At 33.5% G+C, this 19,458-nt stretch overlaps 1 protein-coding gene across 6 annotated transcripts in view; it reads right to left on the reverse strand.

Moving 5' to 3' along the window:
• Positions 1-19,458, reverse strand: part of GSTCD (glutathione S-transferase C-terminal domain containing) — a 145,095-nt gene that overhangs the window by 20,043 nt on the left and 105,594 nt on the right. For 4 of the 6 annotated variants that reach the window (XR_001821191.2, XM_017516819.2, XM_017516820.2 and 1 more), the window contains exons 6-8: positions 8,250-8,365; positions 8,045-8,089; positions 5,624-5,752 (exon numbers count right to left, since the gene is read on the reverse strand). Coding sequence is in view for 5 of the 6 variants with exons in the window: in XM_017516819.2 (XP_017372308.1) it covers positions 5,624-5,752; positions 8,045-8,089; positions 8,250-8,365 (290 nt within the window). In the remaining variant the exon portion in view is untranslated. The remainder of the gene's footprint in view (positions 1-5,623; positions 5,753-8,044; positions 8,090-8,249; positions 8,366-19,458) is intronic. The other 2 variants (XM_037734329.1, XM_037734330.1) reach the window with 2 other exon arrangements.

Consider the following 19,458-nt stretch of genomic DNA (forward strand, 5'->3'; position numbering starts at 1 on the left):
TTTTTTCTAGTTCTCTATGCTCCTATTTACTCCTTTCTTTAGACATGGGAAGTAAACAGGGAGCCACTGCCTGGACTTCCCAGCTCTCACATTGACTTGCTACGTCAATCTTCCTTTTTTGTAGCTTCAAATTCTCTACTTGTAAAAGGAGAAAGTTGAACTGAATGATCTCTAAACTTGCCCCAGCCCAATCATTCTCTCAAGGATTGCTTTTCAAAGAGGATTCTTAACTATAGATACCTTAGAAAGAGAAGCGGGCTAGTCCCAAATATGTACTCTTGTTCCCCTTCTTTTAAGATTTTCATACAACAATATTATAGGTAATCACCTTTAAAATTTAAATAATGCTAAAAGATATACAATTATATTAAAAGTCTCTTTTTTGTACACACTGCCACATCCCTGAAAGAAAATATGTGTACCAAAGTCAATGCTGTTCAATACATTGGTTTACTTCCTGAAAATGTTTTTCTATATGACGAATGTATATTGATATCTCTTTATTTGTAAATATTAGATAATATTTATTATCTTTTTACTATGAGAGAAGAGCTTTTTGGCTTTTTTTGCACATTTATACACTCTCTTCCCTTTCCCATCCTTTTCTCGTGGCTTTGTATATACTGTTCACTGCTGAGGGAAGTGTGCTGGATATTAGGGTTTCTGTTCGTTTTTTAACATCCAAGCCTTTCCCTACCCAAAAGCTCTGTAAAATGCTCTACCATATAATTTTCCACTGTCTGAAAACTTTCAAATAATTGGTCAGCTACATTTTTCTTTCCTAGAGACATCTTTCCTGGGCTTTCTGACCTTTTACTAAAATATGGACTCAATGCCTTCGAGGCCTATTGCCCAGCTCTTGCCCTAATACATCCCTCTCCCATGATACTAATAATTTTTCTCTTGTATTAGATACCACTGATTCCTTTTTCTTATTTACTTTCTGTTTTAATGAACCACATTTTCCAGTAGCTTGCTGAAAAGGGGTACATACAATATACATCTTATTGAGAGCTTGACTATATGGAACTTTATTTTACTTTTTTTTTTAACTATTAGACATGGAATTTTAGATTAGAAATTTTCTGTCAGAATTTTCAAGGTATTGTTTCACTGTCATCTAGCCTTCCACACTACTATTAAGAAGTGTGATACTGTTTCTATTCAAAATTATTGTATATCATTTTCTTCCTCTCTGTGGAAAGAGTTGGGAATATCTGTTCACCCTTGGTGTCCTGAAATTTCACAATGTGCCTTGGCTTAGGTCATTTTGTAAGTTAACTTTATCAAGAGAAATGCATTCATAATTATTAACACATTTTCCTATACATTTTCTTTGATGTTTTCCTCCTCACCATTTACCAGTTTTTGTTTTCTGGTCCTGCTATTACTGAGGTATTTGATTCCTGGACTAAATCTCTAATTTTAAAAAATGTGTTTCTTTCTAGTTTCTATTTCTTCTTCTTTTTTTAGTTCTTTTTTTCAAGTGATATCCTATATTTCTTCTTTTAAAAAAGACCTCTCTTAATTTTTAATTTGTTTTTAATTTTGGCTAACATATTTTTATTTTTCAAGAAGTCCCTTCTTGTTCTCTGATCATTCCCTCTTTTTCTATTATATCCTTGTTTCACTAATGTATTATATTCTCTAGCCTCTCCCTGATTAAGACCCTTTATCATGTTTGTTGCATTGGTCTTGACATGGTTTGGCTGTTTCCCCACCCAAATTCCATCTTGAATTGTAGCTCCCATATTTCCCACATGTTGTGGAAGGGACCCTGTGGAAGGTAATTGAATGATGGGGGCAGGTCTTTCCCATCCTGTTCTCACTATCTCGTGAGATCAGGAGATCTGATCTGATGGTTTTATAAAGGGGAGTTCCCCTGCACACGCTCTTGCCTGCTGCCATGTAAGACATGACTTTGCTCCTCATTCACCTCCCTGCATGATTGTGAGGCCTCTCTACCCATGTGGAACTGTGAATGAATTAAACCTCTTTCCTTTATAAGTTACCCAGTTGCCAGGTATGTCTTTATTAGCAGTGTGAGAACAGACTAATATAGTCTCTATCTTCCATTTTGGAAGTTTTTCATGTTTGGTATTACTTTAGCTGTCCATATTAAAGAGTAAACCACTAAAAAGTTGATTGGAAGTTCTGAATGAAACTTCACTAGTGATGGGTGGGCTTCACTAGTGATTGGGTGATCAAGAAGCCTAGACAGCTGCCTTTTTTTTTTTTTTTTTTTTTTTTTTTAATTATAGCTGTAGAATCTGTTCTCTGGCAATAGTTCTGTTTCTACAGAGGGGAATCGTTGAATCCTGCTGATTGTGGAAATGATCCTAGTTTCCGTGGTTTTGGAATTAGAAGGCAGATGGGTACGGAAGAGATCAATCCTTCAGCATGCAGATTCTCATTTAGTTCTTATTCTTAGTCTGGCACATCACCATTGCCCTCCTCTGTGCCTGATCTCTCTGTACTTGGTGCCTCTCTGGTTCAGTTTCTTCAGAGAATAAACTTCCAGTCTCTCTCAGGAGCTGGAGAGAGGCACAAGATGACAGCAGGAATCTTGTATCTCAGTAATATTTTAAATTAAACATGATTTCAGTCCCTCCCTATTCATTTCCTCTGAGATTTCTGATGTCCTGAATTCCTACACTTTTCTGGGATTCTATGGGAGCAAAGTGGCTTGCAACCTGAGAGCCTTCTTGCCACTCCACCCGTCATGCATTTAAATTTTATCTTCCGTCTCCTCTACTCAATAACTTACCATTTTTCTTTAGTCTGCTTTTCACCTTCACACTTCATATTGTGATTCAAGTTATAGAACGTTGAATATAGCTTCATTATAGATAGAGTTTGATTTTTCTGATTCTTGTTATTTGGGGATCTGATCTTTTTTGGGGAGAAATGGGGTTGAAATACCTCTGTCTACTATTTTCATCTTAGAAGTCCCTTATTTTGCTTTAGTGGTTTTTAATAGTGTGCTTGCAGAATTTATAATTTCTTGAGGTCCTTATCTTTTAAAACAAGGATTATATAATTACTCATCAAAAGTGTTACTTAATTACAGTCTTCAATTGCACATGCTTCTTTTAATTGTACACTAACAGACTTACCTCATAAATATAAATGAGCTTATAATTAAGCAGTCAGCACTTATGAGTCATAAACAATAATTAAAAATTATGTTGTGGGCAAAACAGCAAAAAGCAAATACAAATAACTAGAAAATAAAACTGTTTTGAGATTTTCATATATATGTTGATGAATAGAAAAGATTCACAAGTACTGTTAAAAATCAGTACCTTATCAACTGGTTGAAATGACTGTTATTTCTGAAAGTTTCCAACTAATACATGTTGGTGGGCAGCCTGTTTAGCCTTGATACAGTTTTTGTTTTTAATGCAAAGTGAGCATTTTTCTATAGTCATCGCCCTTTATGTAATACCATTTGTGAATAAATATTTGTAATATTGTTTGAGATCATGGGTATTGATACATATATTATAAAATTTAATAATTTAAAGATGTAGTTGTTTCTAAGTCTTTTAAAATTCTTTCCTTAAACTCTTGTTCATACTATTTTTATATCTAAAGAAAAATAGTAAATGGAAAAAATAAAGTATTTACTATGCAAAGATAAATGCTAAGCCCTTACTGAAATATCACAAAACCAATGAATTTATGCAATTTTAATGTATTTCCAATAACTGGTTATTCTGATTTCCTTTCCTGTCACACTATTTTTAAAATATTTGTGTGTGTTTTTTACTGAACAGCCACACTATTTTTACTGGAATGCATATAACACAGGAGTTAGAACCCCGATGCATTTAGTCTGGTTTACCTAGTGACAATACCTCAGTTACTCTCCTAGGCAAATTATTTTCTTCTTATAAATAATTTTAATTTAACCTTCTAAGTAATTTTAATCCATTTTCTATACACCTGACAAGAGTAATTATGAAAGGAAAAAAGTCATTATAGATGTATTATGAAACGTAAAGAAAAATTTCACTTCCAAAAAGACATCTACATTTTTAGTTGGCGTTAGTAAATTATACATTTGGAAGTTACAAGAATATGCTAGAGTGATTTAGCATCTATAAGTCACAAAGGGCAAAGAGACAGATGGAACAGACACAGGGTGAAAATTCCATGCTTTGTGAGGTAAGTAAAGGGTAGCAGTACACATTTACTTACTACCATTCTGTCTGTTGTACTAGTAATATCTGGACTGATTTAATGGCTTGTTTCATGGGAGAAGCTCTAAACTTTACCTCAACATTTATATAAATTTAAGCTGCAGAGGTATATTTTTAATTTGAATTTTCTAGATCACATGTCTACAATTTCCTGAATTTCTTTATTAACAGCCAGGCTTATTATAAAGAGACGTAAACTGTAGATCATGTCTACAAAGGAAACAAATCCTATATTTTTTAGGTTGAAAAAACTTACAATAAACCCCCAAATTTGTAATAGTCAATATTTAAATAAATTTCACTGGATAAAAATCAGAAATGCTATAAAAGGTCTGAACTACTTAAGCTGATGAAAGTTCCACCTAGACAACCCCATGTTTATGTGAACATATATAATTAGAAAGGATGTCAGTAAGAACCTTACTGGAAAGTGGTTTGGCAAATGTATCAAAATTCTTAAAGAATGCATAAAATACCCATCATAGTAATAATTGCATTATAAGAACAACAAAAAGAATGATTAAAAAGTAGGTAAAAGATTTATGATAGTGTTCAGTCAATGCAGGATATATGTAGTATAGTTTTCACAATGTCCACACGTGTAAATTTGCATGTATATGTATGCATAAATATATAAAAAGTAAAGATTTTTGATAGTATTTATCACTTGATAGTAAGCATATAGGTTATTTCTTCTTTATATTATTATGTGTTTTTCTGTATTACTATCAAAATGTATATTCCTATCAAATTAGAAAAAAATTATTTAAAGCAAATACAAGAAATAGCAGCAACAATAACACATTATAAAACTCAAATTCTATAAGAAAGAATAAAACTTTGGGGTTTAATGATCAAGCAGAATTACATATCTTAGGGATTTTTCATAATATTAAATAATAATTTGATGGAAGGATTTAGAAACATGATCAATATACTTTCTCTCTTGGAACCTCAAAATACATGTAAATATAAAATCTTAGCTAAAAAACATCACAGGGCAATGCTTGTATTCAGAGATTATAACAAGTTATTTTTCTTTTCTTCTTTTTTCTTTTCCTCCTTTATTCTGCATTGTCTTCTAAAAATGCAGAATAAGTTAAGGCAAGTCATGTTCATCAGAATCAATTATTCAATTATTAACCAATTTTAAGCACTTGCTACTGGGGATTCTGTAGTGAAGAAATTAAAGTTCTGGTCTGATAGAGGAGCCAATGTTATCTCTATCATGTTACGATAAAGTGTTATGAATAAAATAATATTCATTAATATGCTATACTTCATAGATAATAAAAATATGCAAAATTATAAATTTCTTTGTTTAGCAAAGAACACAAAATTATCTTTTTTATTTATGCTAAGGCATGTAATTTTTCTATTTAGCTAATTAAAGAAATTAAAATTGCTCGATTACTTACTCCAATATTAAACATCCCAGTAAAATACTCCATATTTGCTTGAATGAACCAAATGTTGTTTAAACCCAGTTCATTACTTCTCTTCTTAGCACGAATTAATGATAATTCCTTGTTTTCTATTAATGTAACCTAGATTTTACCCAGAAAATAGTATATTTAGTACATAATTCAGACAGTAGGCAAAGCATTTATTACTATATTTCATAGCTTAAGAAATGTAGAAAGTATTATACTGAGTCTCTATCCTGTGGCAGGAAGTGTATCATATAATCTAGTATACAAAGGAAAAATGAAATGTCTTTGAACTATTCTTACAGCATAGTAATATAAATGAAACATGCAATAATAATACAGTGAGGGCTGGGTGCAGTGGTTTAAGCCTGTAATCCCAGCATTTTGGGAGGCTAGGGCAGGCGGATCACTTGAGGTCAGGAATTTGAGACCAGCCTGGCCAATATGGTAAAACCCTGTCTCTACTAAAAGGAAAAAAATTAGCCAGGCTTAGTGGTGTGTGCCTGTAGTCCCAGCTATGGTATTTGGGAGGCTGAGGCAGGAGAATCGCTTGAACCTGGGAAGCAGAAGTTACAGTGAGCCGAGACCATGCCACTGCACTTCAGTCTGGTTATTGCAGGGAGAATCCATCTCAAAACCAACCAACCAACCAACCAACCAAACAAACAAAAACAAAACATCAAAAAATAATAATAATATAGTGTGATAAGTATTAAATCAAAGACAAACAATGTTAATGGGAGCACTCAAACTTGATGACTAAGAAAGGTTTTCATGGGTAAGTAACATATTAACTGAGTCCTAAAAAATGAATTCAAATCAGCTGAGGGAATGGAAGAGTCTTTCAGGCAGAGAAACACACATGAAGGCTCAAGATGAGAAAGAGTATGGTGTGTTTGAAGAACTGAGAGAACTGGTACACAATTTTGGTGATAGTGGTGATGGGACAGGGTGTGAAGGATGAAAATGAGGCTGGAGAGGTAAACAGGAACCAGATCATGCATTTATGATAAAAGAAGTTTTAGTGGTCTGTAATTTATGGTATGGATTGGTGGGAGCAAGGCCAGTCGGCAGAGAAGCCAGGTAGGAGCCTCCAGTGATAATCTAGGCAGAGAAGATGGTCTGAATGGAGAAAAATGTAAAGAATTAAGTCACTTTCATCACTATCATTCTTAGTTCTTATTTTGTTCTTATATTTGTCTGTAAGAAAAAAATCTGTTCAAAAAACTGTTAGTATATACTTGGTGTCAAAGGCTTTCTAGCCTTTATTCTAGACAAGATTACTCATTCTTGGTTTCAACCTTTCTAGCTTCCAGAACTATTAAAGAGAAGAAAAGATACTACATCCCTGACTCTGCTTCTTCAGAATTTTACTCTGTGAGCTCTCTTACTCCTACTCAATCACGAAATTGTTGCTTTTCTTAATAATAAAACAAACACCTGCCTCTTCTCCCAGAATTCCTTATATTTTCCTGTTTTTTTTTCTCTAAAAAGAAAAGAATGCTGTTCCCCATCTTCCCACCATCATTCTGTTACATGTTATTCTGCTCAGTCTATTAGTTATTTCATATATTTTTTTCTTCCAGAATTATTCACTACAATTAGTTCACAACTTCCAGAGAGCTCACTAGCAAAGACTCTGTTGCAATTGAGTTTGTATTAAAAACAAAACAAAAAAACAGACATTTATGCTAAAAAATGGTCACTGTGAGAAACTGATTTAACATAGCAGAATAGTAAAATCAGCACAAAATTCTAACAAATTGTGGCACTGATTGAATAAACTATGATACATTTACTTAAAAATACATTTGGTCATCTCTGAAATAAGATGATACGTAAAGCTTAGCAACAGGGAAAAATATTTGTGATTAAATATTGAGTGAAAGCAAGGGACAAATTATGTTTGTATTTTTAAAATTTGCAACAATAAGCATCCATAAGGACAATGGCTTAATGAGAACAAGAAAAGCAAAGCATTTGATGGATCAGTTTTGTTTTTTTTTCTTTAAAAAAATTTTGCTATTGTTATAATTTTGATGCAATGGATCAAAATCAAGATACTAAAAGAACATGCTCGCAAGTTTCAGAAATTTTAAATTTCCATTTAAAATTATACTGAAAATTAAACTAGTTGAATCATAATTATTTTATTTAGCAATAAAATAGCTATTTCTTTGAAAAATTTCTTAAACATATAAACCTCTTTTAAAAATTGATAACTCTTTTGTGATCTTACTTTACATTTTTCTCCTTAAGAAAGTTTACTTCAAAGAAAAGAAAATGCCTGTGCTACATATTTGACTTGGTTGAATGATAAGAAACTCCAAGAGCAGGGATAAGCCTAATTTGGCTAGCTAAACTGTATCGTTTTTAAATATTTCCTTTTATCTCTTATTCAGGGTTTACCTGACATGATGGCAGCATGTGAGCAAGGACAATTCCAACATGGCCCTGAAAAAGTCAGTAAGACAAACAAGTTAGCCTTGGTCCCCATAGCTTTTCCTCATTCTGAAACCACAATCTCACCAAATAAAAACATGACTTTGAATGTAATATAGAAAGTCATATAATCCTAGAAAGGCTAAAAAAGATAAAAGGAGAGAGATAATACCCCACCGCTGCAGAAATCCACAATTCTGTCACCAGGTTTGGCCTGATTTGTTACCACATAGACAAGGTTGTTCAACTGTTGCTGCTTCCTCAAAGCTCGATCACTGGACATTTTACCTGAGAAAGACATGAGACAAAGAATACAAAACATTACATATTTTGAGGGAACAAGAAGACACGCTTAAAATAGACGACCAGCATAGAGGAGGAGGATAGGAAGGAGCAAACACACATATATATACATATAAAAGAATAAATGACAAATTCCATATTAACAGACTGTTAGAGGACTAGAACATGAGATGAATTTTATTTTTGCTTGTTTTACTTTTATTTCTATCCAATATTTCTTTCAATAGCTATTGAAAGAAAATCTATGGGGAAAAATATGTCTTTTAAAGAGTAGAAACAATAACTGAAACATTAAGTCTAGGGTCATAAACCAAGTGTCCAATAAATATTGGCAGAACGGAAAAAATAACAGTAATTGTCTTATCCCTTTATCTTTTTTCAGAAACATATTGTAAAGAGTACCTAATTTCAACACATTGCTTACATCTCTTTATGGAGATCCATAATAAGTAAAAATATTTTTATTGCTTAATTGACACATCCTTGAACTCTTGATTCTTCTGGGTAGGACACTGGGAAACCTTGAAACATAGGTGTTACATTGTCTGAAATATATCAATGGTTATTGTATTTAGAGAGAAACTGGATATTCTGTTTTCTGCTTTGAAGCTTCCTTTCCTTGTGAGTCAGAAATAGAAATATAATTCAACTAGAGATTAAAGATAAGCCATTTCCAAGTATGAAATGCCTGGGGCCCCACAACATAAAAAACATCTTAACTTTCAAAAGTGCTAGTCAAGTCCATGAACATATCTTCAGAAGAATGAATGAAATTATTTGTTTTTACATATTTCAAGTGCATTCTTTATAAGAGCAAAATTAAGAAAATGTAAGAGAACAGATTTCCATGATATAGATTCAAGGGAAAATCCAGATAATCTTTTTGGTTTGATAAAAAATTAAACATACTAAGGTTTCCTTACTTCTTTTTCACAGAAAAATGACATGACCTTTTTCGTTTTTTCTCTTTTCTGTTTTCCATCTTTCTTATGTTACTAAGTTACATAAAAAGCATGGCAAAATATTATTTTAAGAAAAAATTTTAAATGTGAATAAAAATATGAGAAAAAATTCATAACATCATAATTCAGAGGTAACATTTTATATATATGTATGCATGGTTACTTTCAGTTATATTCATAAATTTTATGTGTTCTAGCTAAGTATAAAATATAAAATATGAAAATTATAAATATCTTTCCATGTCAATGCATTTGTTTCTATCTATATATTTTAATGGCTGCATAGTATTCCATTAACTATATATATGCTATAATTGAAGTACCCAATTTCCTACTGTAATGATGTGAGCATCATACACAGCTGATTCTTTCATCACATCCTTAATTATTTAGCATGGATTAATGTAAACTGCAAATATGAAGAATATTTAAGTCAATAGTCTGGTGACTTCATTTGTGAAGACAGATTCATTTAGCTTTTAAAAGAATTATCTTCATTTTTTTTTCTCTAATAAGTGTACAATATTGAAACACAGAATAAGTAAAAGCTGTCACCCCACCCTTCATGGGTAACCATTTTTAAGAGATCTTATTATGACAACTTTCAAGCAACTAGCAAAACTGAAAGAAACTTACAGTGAATGCCTTTATACCCTCCACCTAGATTCTACCATTAACAACTTACTATACTTGATTTATCATACTTCTATCCATCCTTCTATTCATCCAAATGTGTCTTATTTTTAGGGCATTGCAGTTTTAATTTGCAGGAGTAAGAATAAGAACACGAAAAGGGGAGGAAAGGAGGTGTCAGAAGGCAAAAAGAAAAGTACTTTGAGGCTCTTTGGAGACCTAGAGTCAAAAATGCCACTATTAAATGAAGCCACCATGAAGTAAGGAATGAGCACCAGCATATCTGCCTTTGCTCTGTTTGTAGATTTTTAAACAGTTCCTAGACAAAGAATTTTCATAAAAGAAAGTCAGAAGGAATAATGTTTTTATTAAGAATAAGGAGATACGAAAAAATTTATTAAATGAAATATCTAATATCAAGTTCTATGACATATTTTTATTAGAAATTTAGAATTACCTAACTTCCTTAAGTCTATTTCAGAATCAAATGCTGATGGAGATCTGTTTTTCTTGCTAATACTGCATCTTCACATATAAAAAAATAGATGTTGAAATGAAGGTTGACGGCAAAGGCAAAGAAGTACTTTTCAGGGTTGTGTTTAGGTTAAGAGACCATACGCTGCACATAATATTCACAGAGATTGAACTAAAAATACAGCAGCAAGGTGCTCAGATGAATTATGGAAAAATAGCCTCTAATAAAGCATTCTCTTTCCCCATTCCAGTTTTATAAATATTATGAAGCTCCAGGAAATATAAGCAAGATCTGAAATATATTCAACAAGGTAAAGAAGGGGTATTTTGGGCTACAGCATTAATTTAAAAATCAAATCCTACTTTCTATTTTTGTCCAGTATCCTCGTGCCTGAGACATTATTTACAAGCATAAAATTACAATCTATTTTTAGCTTGACTAAAAATGATGGATCTCCAGTGTCATGGAAAAACAAAACCTAAGTGTAGAATATTTTACTACCAATGATGTCATTTGTTCTGCAATGCAATTATTCTGCAAATGAGTTTTTTCTTTGTCTAATTCCAGTTAGGAGGTACTGGATCAGACAACTTCAGTGTGGTTTGCGCTGCCGGAAAAGAAGGTAGAGGGGTAAAGGAGCCAATTTTGTTGTTGTTGTTGTTGTTGTTGTTTTTGAGATGGAGTCTCACTTTGTCACCAGGCTGGAGTGCAGTGGCACAATCTTGGCTCACTGTAACCTCCACCTCCTGGGTTCAAGAAATTCTCCTGCCTGAGCCTCCCAAGTAGCTGGAACTACAGGTTTGTGCCACCACAACTAGCTAATTTTTGTATTTTTAGTAGAGACGGAGTTTCACCATGTTGGCCACGATGGACTTGATCACTTGACCTCATAATCTGCCTGCATCAGTCTCCCAAAGTGCCCGGATTACAAGCATGATCCACCATCCCCGGCCAAAGGAGCCAATTTTTAAACAAGGGTGAAATCATGTTAAAACACCAGCATTTTTGGTTTATCCAAAGCATCAAATAATAATTAAAAAAAATCACTGGAAAATGTGTACATGTACAGTCAGCACACATGTTCAGTGTAGTAATTTATGTTCCAAATCAGGCAGCTCTTAATTTTTTGTTTCTTAGCTTGAAAAAACAAGTATCTTATACGTTATAACTTACTTACAAAAAAGTGCATGGATACACATTAGATGTCTTTACTAAAGATTCTTTTGCTGTTTTGTTTTCAAAGCATTTCTTTGGCCATTTCGTGGCCAACCATATTCTGTGATTTTTTTTTTTTTAATACAGAGACAAAGGAGAAGGCTAAAACTAATGTTTAGAGCTTTTAACAGCACACTGAAAAGGCTAAAAAAAAAATCAACAGAGCAAAAGCAAATTTCTTCAACAGAGGTCAGTGTGTGTAGACCACTCTTTTAGAGAAGGTGTAAGACAACTGAATAGACAAGATGGCACTCATAGAACCTTCGGCAGGTGAAAGGGAAGATGACAACCACAAATGTTAATGTTTTCAAAAGAGGTCTGATTAACAGCATTAAGAAAGACAAGCTGATGACTGGTCATTTACCATGCTTTATGGGGCAATCAACAGCAAAGCCAAGGTTCTATCCCCATAGTAGCTATGGTTTTCACGCTTGGAGCAACAACTAAGGTATCTACTTATATGCCCAATACTCATCTATATGCTGAGGACACATCTCAAGATGAATAAGAAGATACAGTTTTAGTCCTTAAGAAGTTAACAGGGTATCTAAGAAGAAGGTGCATGTTAATTATGTGCAAAAGTATGTACATTGAAGATAAAGTAGAAATGTCTTGAGACATTAGAATGGCCTTGACAAAGACTTGGGCATTTCAGTTGAGTTTTTAAGGAAGATCAGAAATTTACCAGATAGGATGGGGCTGGCTATGACAAGAACAATATGGCATGTTTAGGAGAAAACTATCATTAACTCACTTGCACCTAAAAATGAGAGATCAGTGGGGAAGCAATAGAACATCCGATTAACCTGAAAATACAAGCAGGCAGGGCCAGATAGGAAATGACATTGCTTGTTGTTTGCCTCTGTATGTCTTACTGAAAACATGGCCTTGCTTTCTTATTTAATGTGCTTAGAGCTGCTTAGGGACAAGTTTAATCTGAATAGACAGCACATTTAATTTTACATTATTAGAAATTAAAGGTGTTCTTTTATAATGTTAGTCCGTATCATTTTTATTCTGGATATAGTATATCCTCAAATTAGACACAATTATCCATAAAATTATCTAGAGCAAGTGTGCGCTCTGCCAATTATGCTCTCTGCCATTATGTGATTCAATTAAAAATAAAATTGAATCAATTAAACTCATTGAATCATTTTGAACCCCGGTGTTCTAGATCAAGAAATCTTTTGAACCCCTTACTGAATTATCCTCACTCTCCTTCTCAGGCTCCTCTTCCCTTGGTATACCCCTGACACACTATGCTCACCATATTCTGTCTCGTTCTGTAGCTAATCACTGAGCATGCTTTTCCTTGGCATATTACTAAAGTCTCTCCCAAATGTACCCATTAAAGTATCTCTCCTTTGCTTAAATAGCTTTACAGGCTCCTCTCTGCTTTAAGAAAAAAACATTGATGTCTTGGCAAGAAAGCAAGGCTTTTAATGATCTCAGCCCTGATTAATTTGCTAAACTCATTTGTTGTTTTCTATATATGCCCAATGTTCCAGCCTCTCAACACAAGTGACATTTCTTTGAATTTTTTACATTTTATGAGTTAGTTCCTTTATATAATTTATTCCCTTTGCTTAAAACCTATCTCCTTGCTTTAAAACTTTAGGAACCCTATCACCTTTCCTTATTCCAGGATGAATTTAAAACATGTATTACTTTTGTCATAATAACAATTTTTTTAAAGACAAAGAGAAAAAAGTTGCTTTTTCAAACTCTTTGTTAGTACCCAAAATAACAAATATTTTATACTATAAAGTCTATTGTTGTTAACCAGTGAAACCATTTCTTATTATAAAATGATACCTAAGTATAATTCATTATAATAACTCCCCCCAAAAAACCATTAGCTGTAATTGCTTCTGTCTCCCTGAAATAGGTATGAATAATTTTTACTGGAACTGCATAAACTTGGGCCCAATTAAATGAAAAGATTACCAGGAGACTGATAAGCACATAACACGTTCTCAATAAAAGTTTAATGAATGAATTTTCTCTGCAATTATGACAAACTGCATTTCAAGGCATTATGCTAATTTTTGCAGGTACTAAGTATGAAAGTAAGTTAGATATCTATGCTATGCATGTATTCATTAAAACAGTAAAAGAAGTCAACTATAAAACAGTATTTTAATTGAGTTAGAAAAGTTTCTGAAAACTTTAGTGAGACAATAAGAAAACAGCCATTTAAAACTGTATGAGTAGACTTCAAAAGCTAGAATGGAAGAACAGAATTCCTAAAGAAACTCCTGAGGAAATACATGAAATTAGGCAGCAATATAAAGTTTACAATGTAGGTTAGGGCAACTTTATTTAAATTTTGGAGATAACTTGTTGAAAATACTAAAAATCTAGAATGGTTATTTTAATTTTACTTTTTTAAAGCCAGTTGGAGGCTATCATCAGTAATCCTCTTAGCCGTACTGACCTCAGTGTGACAGTTTTCTTGTAACAGTGGATATTACTAATCTGATACTCTCCCTCATTCACAAACCCCACAGTTCAGTCTATGAAATAATCAACAGCTTAACAGTGCAATGGCATTTTCACTTAGTATTTTGTTATATACACTATTAGAGTATTCAATAATTAACTGAAAACACAGCAGAATTCCTTGGACTTCATAATGTTAAAAAGGCTTATTTATGCTTCCAAATTATGAGGAATAATGACCTCATGAGTATCTTTCTCAATCATTCATTCAACACATCAAACAACCAACTTGACCTATATAGAACTGTTCTATATAATGTTAGGGATATAAAGATATACAACTCTTAGTTTCTATCTTAATGAACATATGCTTTGTTTAATTAGTACAAAACATTATATTTGAACTTGGAAAACGTATTTTATTAATCACATTGTACAATGTTCTTAAAGAAAGTTTAACAGCCATAACTTACAAAAATCCATATAAAGTTCCTAAAATGATGGATACTTTGTGGTTATATGATGCATTGCAATATATTAAGCACCTGCATATTTGATACACCATCTAACCTCAAAACTCTGTCAGGTTGTTAGAATGGATGACATTTTTCTTATTTTACAAATGAGGACACTGATCACTAAATAGGTTGCTCAAACTTAGCACTTGTTCAAAGGCATGCAGCTGGTAAATGGTGAAGCTGGGACTCTAAAGTAGGATTTCTAATGTCAGATTCAGTCTGTTTTTCAATATGATCTGTTATGTCTTAAACAGATGGCTTTAAGTAATTGTGATGTCAGAATTTCAATGCTGGTATCTTTTTTATGTGTGCGATTTCAAGGAAATGAGGTGCTTTCTAGCAGGGAAATGAGGGATTTCCTAGTAGTTATATCTTAGGGAAAAAATTAATTATTCAGAGTCAGTTTTAAAATACATTTTACTTCAGTTTTTCCCCTAAATAAAAATTTTCAAGAGCAGGCCTACCAGCGCAAAGGATCAATTTAAGTTCTGAATGTCAGGATTTCAGAATGTATTGCTAAGGCATTAGAGGTCTCCTAAGTCACTCTGTTTAATGAATTGACTTTTGGATCTCACCCTTCCCAGAAGGAGACCATTCCCCACCTTGGGACTGTAGCAACCTTTTTGATTTTATTGAAAAGTGACATGGAGAGGTTGAGCAATCCATTTGTTGCAAAATCAGATTACCCAGAAGGAAAGAAATGAAGATAGATTGGGAAGATCTTTCACGTTACAGTACTGCAGATGCTGACTAAAAATAGCATGCACCTTTCACCCTTTCATATCTAATTCTAAAACATCTTTTAAAAAGCCAATAACTAAAAACTGTTCAGGCAAGATGTTGGGTTGAGGGACAAAAGTTGAAGAAAGTAGAATCACATTTTTTACCAGGCCAAAGCTTCTGCTTTGCTTACAGAAGAGCTTAGATACAGTGAATAATGGAAATTGTAAAATCTTCTTATTCCTGCTATTTTTTCTCTAAGATGAAAAAAAATTTTAACTTCAGAATATCAGAATCCGGAGTTAACCGAACACATATATTTTCATTTTACACAAATACCATTTACACCACACTAAGTAAACATTATTTTGCTCTGGTATTTTGGGTTTTTGTTGTTGTTGTTTTAAGTCCATAATATGGTCTAAGTTGCCCACAAGACCAAACTGAAATGTTTTTAGAACAAAAAAGCTAACTGTAGAAAATAGGTATTTCTTTTCCCTCTTTTTCAGAAGCTTAATTTAACAATAAGGTGTGTCTTAATAGTTTTGTTAACTTTTGAGGCCATTCAAGTAATCCTCACTTGGCTTCCAATTTGATGTCTCACAGTAATTAGGTTAAATGCCATGTAGTAGTCTGAAATGGTGCTAACTTTCCCAGAGTCAAGTGATTTTTAAAAAATACTTATTTTGTGTACATGGTATCCTAATATCCACTACGATCTGACATTATAGGTTTTCTTCTTCGATTTTTTTGTCATTTATTTTGTTTTGTTTTGAAAATGAAATGCTGAATATCTAGCATGGCCCTAAATTCTTCACATATTAAAATATGGTATTTCCATTGAGAGGTAGCATCTATATCTGTTCTTGAATTTCAGCCTCATAACTGTTTGACCTATATAATACAGAAACAACACTGTGCTCTTTTCTGGCAGCTTCCAATTTTTGTCTTTATGAGATGGTTGCTCTTGGAACACAGAACCATACTTCAAGATGTCAAGCCTCCTCTGCAGATGCTGTATGGAGAACAGACAAGCTTTCTCACCAAGCCCTAACCAAACTGCAGAATTGTGAATAAAATCAATAATTGTTATGAAAAGGTACTAAACTTTGCAGAGGTTATTTATGTAGCAATGGAGCATCAGACAGATACTGTAATATTGGCTTTGTAAGAATTAGCATCATTGAATAGTATTTATCAGGGCACCTACCTATACATGAAATAGTGCTCAATACTATGACAATAACCTTAATAGAGAATAGTTACTAAACTTAAAAGTTAACACTCAAAGGCAGGGGTATTCATTCAAGTTACATAGGGACTTTATAAACCTCAAAGGCAGTTTTGCATTCCAGTTCTACTGTTCCTTTTCCCTTTCCTAACTTTATGGGCCTAACTGTAAAGAATGTTAGGCTCTCAGCAGCAAGGGATGGTATAACGAAAAAGACCCTGCGGGGGAGAACCCAGCTACAGGCACGGGTAGGGGTGGGAACAGTGATCCAAATTAGTATTCAAAAAGGACTCAATCTGGGAAAGTATTGATATCCACACAGGTCTAATTTGATGGATGGTACCTAGCAGTAGCAGTGTTTATTTATTTATTATTTTAAAATTTTATTTATTTATATATTTATTTATTTTGAGACAGAGTCTTGCTGTGTCACCCAGGCTGGAGTGCAATGGCATGATCTCAGCTCATTGCAACCTCCGCCTCCTGGCCTCAAGTGATTCTCCTGCCTCAGCCTCCCGAGTAGATGGGATTATAGGCACCTGCCAACATGCCTGGCTAATTTTTGTATTTTTAGTAGAGACAAGGTTATACCATGTCGGCCAGGCTGGTCTTGAACTCCTGACCTCAGGTGATCCACTGGCCTCAGTCTCATAAAGTGCTGGGATTACAGCCATGAGCCACTGTGCCTTGGCCAGCGGTAGTGTTTAGCAGTGCTCTGAGCAGCAGGGTTTAGGAAAAGGGAAAAATACAAAGGGCTATGCAGAGAAAACCTGCACTATAGGAGACGTGTGGGTGACCATATCTTATCCTAAGTAACAATGGATGTCAGATCTAAAAATAGCAAGACTATACTTAAACTATACCAGTTGGGAGATCTGAGTCTACTGAAATAGGTATGCTGGTTCAGGGCCTAGGTAAGGCAGGGGAAGGCAGAAACTGGCATTTTTCCCCCAAACTGAAATTTTGAATCTCCCTCTTTTTCTCTGGTTCTTTCATTATAACCTTAACAGAGTAGTTCATTAATTTAGCAAATATATTTTAAAGCACTTATTGTATGCCTGGCCCTGATCAAGGTGCTGGAAACAATGGAGAACAAGGGTGATGTTTACATTCCAGTGACGGAAGTTAGACAACAAAAAATTAAGTGATAATATGGAGAAAATTAGAATAATATAGTTGAAATGGACTAGGTGAATATTTTATAGTAGGTAATCTTGAAGGCATCATTGAGCAGGTAACTAAATTGAAATTTGAATAACAAGAAACAACCAGTCATGTGAAATAAGAGAAAAAGCACTCCACATAAACGGAACTGCCGATGCAAAAGTCTTTAGGTAGAGAGGAGCTAGGGATGTTTGAGGAATATCATTACAATTGTGTATACTTAGACCCATCATGAATGTTGGTTGAACCTGAAATCCTTAGGACCAGAAGTATTTAGAGTTTCAGAAATATTTTTTCTGGATTTTGGAAAATTTGCAAGCACATAATGAGATATCTTGGGGATGGGACCTGAGTCTAAACACATAATTTATTTATGTTTCACATATACTTTACACAAGTAGCCTGAAGGTAATTTTATGCAATATTTTAAATAATTTTGTGCTCAAAATAAAGTCTATGTACTTTAAGTACTTATGCATGGAATTTTCCACTGGTTGTATCATATCGTCACTCAAAAAGTTCCGGGTTTTGGAGCATTTTAGGTTTTGGATTTTTGGGTTAGTGGTGCTCAACCTGTGTATATGAAGTTCACAGAATGGATGTTCTTATTTGCTGGTATTAGCACTACTGAATGATTATGATGTGCTAAGCATGCTTTATTTATTACACCAATCCTTTTTCATAACAGCTCAAAGAAGTTGGGTACTGTTATTGAATTGTCAGATGAATAAATGTAAACAAATACAATGAATTAGCTTGTCACACAATTACTCCATGATACAGTCAGGATTTGAATCCTGCTGGTCTCACTTCAAGGTGTGTGGTCTTAACTACCACCCTAGAAACCATAAATCCTTATTAGTAAAATATTTTGAATAGGACCCAAATATACACAGTACGAACAACTTCTCTGCTAAATAGTAATAAAGTTTACTTAAGAAAAATATGAATAGAACTTTTTCTACTTTAGAATGCACTATGGTGCCTCCCCTCTGTATTTATTTCATCTGTTTTTCTGACACCAGAGAAATTTTCTTCATTATTAAACATTAGGCTTTTGATAATATATTTGATTTCAATCTACAATCAGCATGAGAGACATGCTAAAGTATATTTTTCAAGAAAATGTCATGTGGTGGGAGTCCTTGCATTCATGCATATGTATATAAATGGCTTGGATTTAGTAAAACGTGTGTGTGTGTGTGTGTGTGTGTGTGTGTGTATTTTTTTTTTTCAAGACTTTTCTTAATGGTTATTGTAGAGAATACTTCTTTAGCATTGCACTAGCCTACAATTGTATACCCAGAATAAGTGCTTTATTTGGCCACAACCTAGTTCAATAAATACAAATTCTATGTCTTCACTGTTTAGTCTTTTAAATGCAAAAGTAACGTTCAATAGCTGACTTAAAACACAGTGTACAGCCAGGTATGGTGGCTCATCAGTAATGCCGGCACTTAAGAGGCAGAGGTGGGAAGATTGCTTGAGGCCAGGAGTTTGAGATCAGCCTTGTCAACATGTACCCTGTCTCTACATAAAAATAAAAATAAAAATAAAAAACTATAGTGTGTAAGCATGCACAAGCACACATATGCAAAACCAAATGAACAAATAACCAAAGTAATCACAGCCCTCCTGATGTTTACTCGTTAAAGAAATACTTTCTAGATTTAGATAACATTAAAAAAATTTCAGAAACTCAGAATCGAAGATTC

This window comes from Cebus imitator, unplaced genomic scaffold (assembly GCF_001604975.1).
Source record: "Cebus imitator isolate Cc_AM_T3 unplaced genomic scaffold, Cebus_imitator-1.0 Scaffold606, whole genome shotgun sequence".
NCBI lineage: Eukaryota > Metazoa > Chordata > Mammalia > Primates > Cebidae > Cebus > Cebus imitator.